The 10,616-nt window shown below is 39.8% G+C and overlaps 1 protein-coding gene across 2 annotated transcripts in view; it reads left to right on the plus strand.

Annotated features, from left to right (window-relative positions):
• The window catches only part of TPST1 (tyrosylprotein sulfotransferase 1), a 140,241-nt gene extending 131,090 nt beyond the window's left edge, over positions 1–9,151 (plus strand). For both annotated transcript variants that reach the window (XM_087417400.1, XM_087417401.1), the window contains exons 4-6: positions 3,470–3,520; positions 6,289–6,334; positions 8,595–9,151. In XM_087417400.1, coding sequence (XP_087273526.1) covers positions 3,470–3,520; positions 6,289–6,306 — 69 coding nt within the window. In that variant the 3' untranslated portion in view covers positions 6,307–6,334; positions 8,595–9,151. The remainder of the gene's footprint in view (positions 1–3,469; positions 3,521–6,288; positions 6,335–8,594) is intronic.
• The last annotated feature ends 1,465 nt before the right edge of the window (positions 9,152–10,616 follow it).

The following is a 10,616-nucleotide window of genomic DNA, read 5'->3' on the forward strand; positions in this document are numbered from 1 at the left end:
TACCCATTATGACGGGCGTGAGGTGATATCTCATTGTAGTTTTGATTTGCATTTCCCTGATAGTTAACGATATTGAACATCTTTTCATGTGCCTGTTGGCCATCTGTATATCTTGGGAGAAACGTCTGTTCAGGTCTTTTGCCCATTTTTTAATTGGGTTGTTAGTTTTTTTGTTGTTGAGATGTATGAGTTCTTTATATATTTTGGATATTAACCCCTTATCAGATATATGGTTTGCAAGTATCTTCTCCCAATTGTTAGGTTGTCTTTTCATTTCATTGATGGTTTCCTTTGCTGTGCAGAAGGTTTTTAGTTCCGCATAGTCCCATTTGTTTATTTTTTCTGTTGTTTCCCTTGCTCGGTCAGACACAGTACTTAAAACTATGTTGCTAAGACCAGTGTCGAAGAGTGTACTGCCTATGTTTTCTTCTAGAAGTTTCATGGTTTCAGGTGTTATATTCATGTCTTTAATCCATTTTGAGTTAATTTTTGTGTATGGTGTAAGATAATTGTCTACTCATTTTCTCCCATGTGGCTGTCCATTTTTCCCAGCACCATTTATTGAAGAGACTTTCCTTTCTCCATTATATGTTCTTGGCTCCCTTGTCAAAAATTAGCTGTCCATAGATGTCTGGGTTTATTTCTGGTCTCTCAATTCTGTTCTGTTGATTTGTGTGTCTGTTTTTGTGCCAGTACCATGCTGTACTATAGCTTTGTAGTATATTTTGAAATCAGGGAGTGTGATACCTCCAGCTTTGTTCTTTTTTCTCAGGATTCCTTTGGCTATTTGGGGTCTTTTGTTGTTCCATATAAATTTTAGGATTTTTTTGTTCTATTTTTGTGAAAAATGTCATTGGAACTTTGATACGGATTGCACTGAATCTATAGATTGCTTTAGGAAGTATGGACATTTTAGCTATGTTAATACTTCCAATCCAAGAGCATGAAATATCTTTCCATTTCTTTGTGTCTTCTTCAATTTCTTTCAACAATGTTTTATAGTTTTCAGTGTACAGCTCTTTCACCTCTTTGGTTAAGTTTATTCCTAGGTATTTTATTCTTTTTGTTGCAATTGTAAATGGGATTGTATTCTTCATTTCTCTTTCTGCTGCTTTGTTGTTAGTATATAGAAACACAACTGATTTTTGTATGTTGATTTTGTATCCTGCAACTTTCATTTGTATCCTGCAATATTCATTTATTATTTCTAAAAGTTTTTTGGTGGATTCTTTAGGGTTTTCCATGTATAAAATCATGTCATCTGCAAATAGTGAAAGGTTCACTTCTTCCTTTCCAATTTGGATCCCTTTCATTTCTTTTTCTTGCCTGACTGCTCTGGCTAGGAGTTCCAATACTATGTTAAATAAGAGTGGTGAAAGTGGGCATCCTTGTCTGGTTCCTCTTCTTAGAAGGATAGCTTTCAGTTTTTCACCATTGAGTATGATATTAGCTGTGGGTTTGTCATATATGGCCTTTATTATGTCGAGGTACTTTCCTTTTATACATGTTTTATTCAGAGTGTTTATCATAAATGGATGCTCTGTCTTCTCAAATGCTTTCTCTGCATCTATTGAGATGATCATGTGATTTTTAGTCTTCATTTTATTAATGTTGTGTATCACGTTGATTGATTTGCAGATGTTGAACCATCCCTGTGTCCCTGGAATAAATCCCACTTGATCATGGTGTATGATCTTTTTAATGAATTGTTGTATTCAATTTGCTAGTATTTTGTTGGGGATTTTTGCATCGGTCTTCATTAGTGATGTTGGCCTGTAATTTTCTTTTTTTGTGTTGGCCTCGTCTGGTTTTAGTATCAGGGTATTATTGGCCTCGTAGAATGAGTTAGGAAGCTCCCCCTCCTCTTCCATTTTTTGGAAGAGTTTGAGAAGGATAGATATTAAGTCTTCTTTGAATGTTTGGTAGAATTCATCAGGAAAGCCATCTGGTCCTGGACTTTTATTTTTTGAGAGATTTTTGATTACTGTTTAGATCTCCTTACTGGTGATAGGTCTATTCAGATTCTCTATTTCTTCTTGATTCAGTTTTGGAAGGTTGTATGATTCTAAGAATTTATCTATTTCATCTAGATTATCCAATTTGTTGGCATATAGCTTTTCGTAGTACTCTCATATGATCTTTTGGATTTCTGAGGTGTCCATTGTAATTTCTACGAGCTTTAAAATTTTTAAATGGAGACATGTAATATATTATTTTCAGGGGTCTAGCTTTTTTCCCCTCATCATTATATGTTGGGATTCGTCTATGTTGTTTGTATAGTAGTAGTTCATTTTTTTTATTGCTGTGTAGTATACCATTGTATTACATAAACCACATTTATTTATTTATTCTAATTGCACTTCTTTGTGGTGCCACCTTTGTTATAAACCAAGTGTCTGTATACAAAGGTCTGTTTCTCAACTCTTTATTCTGTTTCATTGATATATTTCTCTATCCTTGTGCCAAAACCTTGCTGTTTAATTATAGCTGAATTATATATACATATATATCTGTATAGTATAGCTTAATTATAGGTGTGTAATAGTAAGTCTTAATATCTGGTAGAATAAGTCCTCCCACTTTGTTCTTTTTACGATTACCTTGATTATTCTTGGCCTTTTGCATTTCCATGTAACTTTTACAATCAGCTTGAAATCACCCTTCCCCCTCCCAAAAAAAGCATGCTAGAATTTTGATTGGAAATCCTTTGAGGAGAATGGACATCTTTATTGTGTTGAATCTTCCATTCCCTGAAAGTGGTATGTCTCTCAATTCATTTGGTGTTTAATGTCTCTCAGTAATGTGTTGTGGTTTTCTGTGTAAAGATCTTACACATCTTTTATTAGATTTATTTTTAGGTATTTGGTGGGGTTTTTTTCCGATGTTATTATAAATGGTATTATTTTTTTAAATTATGTCCTAATTATTGCTGGTATTGCAAGCATAATTTTATATATTAAAAAAGTAAGTTTAATTATAAGATTTTACAAGGTTAAAAGTATGTATCATTTTAAGAATCCATCTAATATTCAGATTATTATGGGAATATTGGATACATTAAGAAAAGGTGAAGTTGGATTAAATCCAGGGTTATAAGGTTGGAGGTTTCAAGAGGAAGTCAGGAGCAGGCTGTTCCTGAATTGTGTGAATTCTGTGTTGGTTACTTGCGAGAAATGGCCTAGAGCTTGCTGTCTCGCTCAGCTAAAATGATTGGAACTTGGAATGTTGGGATGCATTTTTTTCCTTCTTCAGATACTCTGAGCCCTGTCCCAGCCAGCCTGCATTTGGGAGCACTCAGGCAGATGTGGAGCAGGTGGGAGCAGCGTGCGTGGGGTTGTCACTCAGCCGTTCAGCGGTGGCCGCCCTTGAACTGACAGTAAACCCATCCACCGTCAGGCACTGCAGGCACCCTGAAGTGAGCATGATGGCACCTGTTTTCTTAAACTCACACGTGGCTTTGTTTTTCCAGGTCTATAAAGGAGAATTTCAGCTACCTGAATTTCTTAAAGAAAAACCTCAGGTACTGTATCTGCTGCCTCCTCTTGCATTGATGTGATCTTTTTAAAGAGATAATGATATGTGCTGGCGACAGAAAAATTGGTTTTCAGAGAGAGAGAGTTCAAGGCTTTCCAAAACTAGGGAAATACTTTATTAATAACTAAAATCTGATTACTTGAGGTCACTCACAAACCACACAGTATCCCACATATAAGGAAGCTGCTTGGTGAATCTGCTCCAGCCTTCTGATATTTAACTTGAAATAAAAATGTACAGCCACCCTTTGTTCTTATTAGATATACATCCATAGCCTTTTAACTTTTCTCATTTGGAACCTAGAAGACTTATGAATACATTATACACAGCCATTGGCCCTCCACTGTTGGGAAAGGAGAGTTTGAAACTTGTAACTTTTACATTTTAAAAAATTAATTCAAACAGATCCAGAGTTATCCTTGTAATGTTACACTCTCATTTTTTTTTTTTTTGAGAGGAAGATCAGCCCTGAGCTAGCATCCATGCCAGTCCTCCTCTTTTTTGCCGAGGAAGACTGGCCCTCAGCCAACACCTGTGCCCATCTTCCTCCACTTTATGTGGGATGCCGCCACAGCATGGCCTGACAAGCGGTGTGTCGGTGCACGCCCGGGATCCGAACCGGGGCCACCAGCAGCGGAGCACGCACTTAACCACTACGCCACGGGGCCAGCCCCTCCCTCTCATTTACCTGGATTCCAATATTGTTTCTTGGGTTGAAGAGAAACAGGTAGTGTTATGGCTGATGCGCCTAGAGTAGCCCAGAGTGTCCTGCATCTTAGCATCATATGCCATTCCTATGTAGTAGCAGGGAAAATATTTATAACTACTCCTTGAACGCAGCAGCAGACTTCCCTTTCTAGCATAGTGATAATGCACGTTGCCTCCAGGCTGCTGCTATCAGCAATTAGTTTGTTAATAGGAAATGAAGACTCTGCACTGAACTCAGTTTCTAAAAACGTTCCAGATATGGGTTGGTGAGGGAAACTACCAACTCACAGACTCTCTGTGAAGTCGTGTTACCTAAAGCAAGCCTGGAGTAAATGGGCTGGGCTCTCTGAGAAGCTATGTCTCATGCCAGGGTTAAAGGCTCTGTCTTCCCAGATTATTGTCTGTTAACAGTGAGCCATCAATAATTGATACATATTACGTGAGAATTTCAAACTACTCTCAATGCATATTCTTATTAGCATATATTTAATTTTAATCCATCCATCTATTCATTCGTTTCATTTATTCAACAGATGTTTACTGAATTTCTGTTACAGATGAGAAATTGGAATAAGTGCTCAGTAGTCAGAGGAAAAAAGATCTTCTCAAGGAACTCCTAATGTACTCAAAAGACTGATCAACTTTTACAGACAAGGGGGCGCAAGGCCCTGAGCCCAGGCTGGGCATGATGTCCCAGAAACCTGGATGGATTCATGAACAGGCTGTCACTCACTTACAGGCTGTGGCAATTGGAGCCAGAGAATAATTCAAGAGACAGAGTATTATTGAAGGAATGTCAAATCCAAAAGGTGTTTTGCATATTAAGTCTGAAGGAGTCAAGAAAGGGAATTTGAGACTAAAACTAAAGGGACACCCCTGCTTCACAGCATACACAAAATCATTTCCAGGTGAATTATAGACCTAAATGTGAAAGGCAAAATAATAAAGTTTTTAGAAGACAATAGAGGAGAATATCTTCATGACCTTAAGAGGGAAGGATTTCTTAAACAAGTTGTAAAAAACACTAATTATTAATTTTAGAATGGATAAGTTGGACTACATTAAAATTTAGAATGTTTACTTATTAGAAAGCATCTAAAAGAGAGTTAAAAAGTAAGTCTTGAGTGGGAGAAACTATTTGAAACAAAGGACTCATCTGTAGAATATAGAGAATTACTACAAATAAATAAGAAAAATAAAAAATTGGGCAGAAGGCTTAACACACACTTCAAGCCCCTTATTCTGGTTAGTTTCATTTAGCGCATCACATGCGCACACTTAGAAAAGGGCTGTCTCTAAAAAGCTTTGGTTTTACTTCTAAGAAATGAGAAAACTGAAGCCCACAGAACCTCAGGTTTGATATCTAGCTAGAATAGCCCACAGAACTCAGGAAAGCACTGTACTTAACGATTTTTATTATTAAGTTTTATTATTAAGGATACAAATTAGGACCAGGCAAACGAGGAGACACATAGGACAAGGTCTGGGAGGGTCTCAGACACAGAGCTTCTGTGCCCTCTCCCTGTGGAATCAGAGTATGTCTCCCTCCTGTTACATCAGTGTCTTCACCAACCAGGAAGCTCCGCTGAGCTTTGGCATCCTGAGTTTTTATTGGGGTCTAATTACAAAGGCTTGGTTGATTGAATCGTTGGCCATGTGATTGAACTCAATTCCTAGGCAACCTCCCCTACCCAGAGGTTGGGCTGACTCAAAGCCCCACCCCTCTAATCGCACAGTTGTCTTTCTGGTGACCTGCCCCCATCTCAAGTCATCTCATCTCTTAGCATAAACTCGGATGTGATCCAAGGAGCTCATGAATAACAGACACTTCTGTTACCGCAGAAATTCCAAGGATTTAGAGTCTCCCTACCAGGAACCAGGGACAAAGGCCAGTCAAATTCTTTGTTACACAACAGTAGCAGGCTGAGTTCATTACAAAATCTGTGATCAGACCTGAAAGTTACACCTGATATTTTGAGGGGGGCTGTCACTTCTCATGCTGACCAATTTCAAGGACTTTAAAACATGTTTTGCTTCCTTTCACAGACTGAGCAAGTGGAGTAGCTGAGCCAAGAACCTCTGTATACATGAGGTGAGGTTTGGGGGACATTGCTGGGTCTTTGGGTTTCCCCGCTTGGGCTCTCATAGGAGGCAGCAGGTCCAGGGTGGAGAGCAAAGCTCTGGTGTCAGTCCACCTGGGTTGGAATCTTGGCTCTGTGTTGTGGCATGGAGCAAATTACTTGACTTCTCTGTGTCTTCGTTTCCTCATCAGTGAAATGAGGACAGTATTATTAAGAGAGTGGTAGTAAGAATTAACCATAATAATGTCTGCAAAAACCATGGCACATAGTAAGCACTTAAACAGTATTTGTTGTTATTTTCAATATGAAGAGAGGTTTAAAATGATAAAATATTTTAGCTGAAAGAAACCCAGAGACCACCAAGCCCAGCCACCTGTTTGCTGATAAGAAAGCTGATTCCAGAGAGAGGTTATTTGTCAAGGTCACATCACAGGTAGGAGAAGCCCGGGACTAGAGAACACCGTCTCCTGACGTCCAGCCAGGGCATCTTCCACCACCCGCACTGCTTTCTGTGTGTGCTGGGCATGCAAATGTTTTTGCACTAATATTTTTGTGGATTGGTTGGTTTTTCTGGTCTGCCCTTGCTGATTTTAATGTACTATGATGTCTTATGATGTTTATAAACTGTGTTGTCTCATTGTAGCTAAGGGCACAATGTGGGCTAGGCCAGCCATGCCTTATATCTGAGTAATCATCAGATTCATGTCCAGGGACACTAGCCAATTAGTGGGGAGGCTGGTTTCTGAGCCCAGACCTCCTGACGTAGCCGCTCAGAGCTTCACATCCCTCTCCCACACTTTCTTAAGATTCTGTTTTGCTCTGAACGATGTGGTGATGCCTTAGATCATTTGGAACTTGAAAAGCTTTTTTAAAAATCTGATATTTTTTTAATAGTTTTCCTTGCTGGTTTTTATTTTATATAACAACTATGTACTCTGGTGCATACTTTATACCAGGTGTAAAATACCAAGCATTTTATATATATAATATATAAATGATATATATAACATCTATGGAAAATATGTATATTATTCATATATATATATAAAGGATTTCATTCAATTTTCAAACCACTCTGGCAAGTAGGTGGTATTATTTCTGTTAAAAAAAATTTTTTTTTTTTTTTAATTTTATTTATTTGTTTTTTTCCCCCAAAGCCCTGGTAGATAGTTGTATGTCATAGCTGCACATCCTTCTAGCTGCTGTATGTGGGACGTGGCCTCAGCATGGCTGGAGAAGCGGTGCATCAGTGCGCGCCTGGGATCCAAACCTGGGCCGCCAGCAGCGGAGTGCGTGCACTTAACCACTACACCATGGGGCCTGCCCAATTATTTCTGTTATACTGATGAGAAAACTGAGATTGAATAATTTGAATAAGATTTTTGTGACTTCCTGTGTGTTAGTGGATTGTAGATATAAAAAGCAGGTGAACACTGCTGTGCCATGTCAAAATCATGGATGGCAGTGAGCTAATAATATTAATAGGTTTCAGGATTTATGATTGCCTTTTTGCTAAGGAGCAAATGCTGAATGTTAGACTTCTACTCTGTGGGCTTGCATGGATACAGCAGTGAACAGGCCTTGGATCATTTTGTTTATCCAAAATACTTCCAAATTTATAGATAAATTCCCTCTCTGAAACACACAGACAGGAATTATTTATTGACAGAACACAGTATCATTGACTCCAGGCTTCAAGTTGCCTCTGAAGCAGCATTTCATCCTTGTTAGTTTGTCAAGGCCTGTAGGTGTCCACATGCAATGAGAGAAGGCTTCAGGAGAAGCTGAGAAGACAGCATGGCATCTCACGACGGATACTGGTCTTTCTTCTCGTCTTTTGGGTCCCTTTGGCATTTGAATGACAGTCATTGTGTTCTCTAAAGCTTCCTTTAAAGAACCTTGGTATCCATTTTTTCAAATGAGGAGTCAGCATGTTGGACCCCTGAACATTTGACGTCCCTACCAGTGCCCCTGCAGTAGCTTCATTTGCAGATGGCAGTGGCAGTCATTTAGAAATGGGCAGGAGCAGTCCTTGCTTTGGCTGCCATCTGCTTGTTTTGCATGTCGAAGCTCCTGGCAAGCATCTAAAAGCATCCCAGACTGAGGGAGAGTGCCTCCCCGGTAGTCCTGATGCAGCTTTTCTTGTGATTGTTGATCCTCCTGCTCGGCTACCTGGCTTACGCCAGGCCCGCAACTGGGAAGGAGGCAGTGTGGTGCAGGGGAGAAAACTGTGACTCCACACCGGTAACCGAATTCTCTGTGTTTGCCCAGGGAGGACTGCTGCCTTTTCAGCGGAAGGGAAATTCCTAGGACTGGCTGTGCCCTGCTGAGACCAGTGGAGTGGATGTACGGCCCCCATCTCCTGTTCATTTGCCAGTCTCCTCCCACTGAGAAGGTGGGCGGTCAGTCCACGTTTGGGCCTTCCTGAGTGGTCTGCTTTCTGAGTACAGCACTCTTGATCCTAAGTACACGCACATCCCTGTGGATGAGGAGCCCAGAGGGGACGTGTGCTTTCTGTTAAACTGCTCTGGTCTTCATCTTTTCTTATCAGATTCTAAGCTTTGTTTTCAAGGGGAGGGTTTAAAAATGGGATTCTGAACGCAAAATGGGGCAGTTTCACCTTGGAATCAGTTGTCTGTACATGTTCTAATGTTTTGTAGAACACTTGTACCTGTTTAAATGTATTGATGTGGATAATATTAAATGTCTTAATTATTTAAATAATTCATTGTATTGTTTCTGAGAAGTGGAGGAATTACCATATACATTTACAACTTAATGACTTTTGTATTTTATTTTTCAAAATAAAAGCTTTAAATGTGAAGCAATCTGGTAGTTGACATGTTTTCATTACTGTGATTTCAGAGAAGCAGTGAAACCTTATCAGGTGGAGATCTGGTAAACCAAAGTTTCTTCAGTTGGCTGCATTGTAGCGATTCTCCTCTATGCATCAGACTTTCTTAGTGAAGTTTTTGCTGTAATTTATTTCACAGAGACCTGCTACCATCCATTTGTCTCAGAATCCCATTCTTCTATTTCATGCTTACATACTATATTTAAGGACAGAGAAGTTACTGTTTCCAGCTGTTTTCTAGAAGCCATTGTTGTAGAATACAGAATGACTAGATAATAATAGTAATTCCCATTTATTGAGTGTCTTCTGTGTGCCAGCCACTGAACAAGGTATTTTGTATGTTATGTTTTCCCTGGCCAGAAAACTGTACCTCTTCCCGTCTCATTCATCTCAGTAATTACAATATTTTCTACCCAGTCACTCAAACCAGAAACCTGAGTCTTGCTTGATTTCATCCCTTTTCTCACCCAACACATACAAGATCATTGATTCTACCTTCATAATATTTCGTGAATCCCACACTTCCCTTCAGCTCCACTGTCCCCACCCTAATCTAAGACATCACCATCTGTCACCTAGACTACTGCAATAGCTGGCCTCCTGAACAGCATCCCCATTTCTACTCTTGCTGCCCTCAAATCTGTTTAGCACACAGCAGAGTAATAGTTTTAGAAGACACATCTGGACATGACCCTCCCCACTTAAAACTTTTCGGTGGCTTACCATTTCATTTACAATAGAATTCAGACTCCTGCCGTGATCCCACCGCTGCCTTCCTCCCTCACCTCACCCCTTGTGCTCTAGGGTTCTTTGCATTTCCTGGAACACACCAGGTAAGCTTTTCCTACCTCTGCACATATTATTCTTCTCCCCGAATGTTCTTCCCTTTGCTCTTTGCCTGATAGCCTCCTTCCCAATTCTCTGGTCTCAATAAATTTCGCTTCTTCAGAGAGACTTTCCCTGACCCCTTGAATGGAAAAGTAGATGCCCCTCCTACCTGCCTTCTTCACCGTATCACCTTATCACACTTTGCAGTTTTTAATCTGTTTGTTGACTTTTTTTTTATTGTCTGTCTCTCATACTAGATGGTAAGTCCTGGAAGACATAGACTGTGTCTTTTCTTGTCCATTTTTGTACCCCTGACACCTAGCAAAGAGTCTGGCACATTCTAGGAACCCAGTAAAATACTTGGTGAATGATTATTCCTCCCAGAAACCTCTGACATATTGTTTTTCAGATGAGGAAACAGAGGTTCAGCCGGGTCATGTCACTTAGACAAGGCCCCTCGGCTAGTGCCGCAGTGGTGGCCTGGGATCTAGGCCCAAGCCTGACCCAAATATTCTTTCCACTCCGCTCCCTGGCCTTGTTCCCTTCAATTTACGATGAATAGTGCTTCCAGATCTAGCCTCTGTTCACACTATGTTGTAAGTCACTCCTTT

The sequence above is a fragment of the Ceratotherium simum genome, chromosome 26 (genome assembly GCF_057802395.1).
Source record: "Ceratotherium simum simum isolate JZ-2026a chromosome 26, ASM5780239v1, whole genome shotgun sequence".
In the NCBI taxonomy this organism is placed as follows: domain Eukaryota; kingdom Metazoa; phylum Chordata; class Mammalia; order Perissodactyla; family Rhinocerotidae; genus Ceratotherium; species Ceratotherium simum.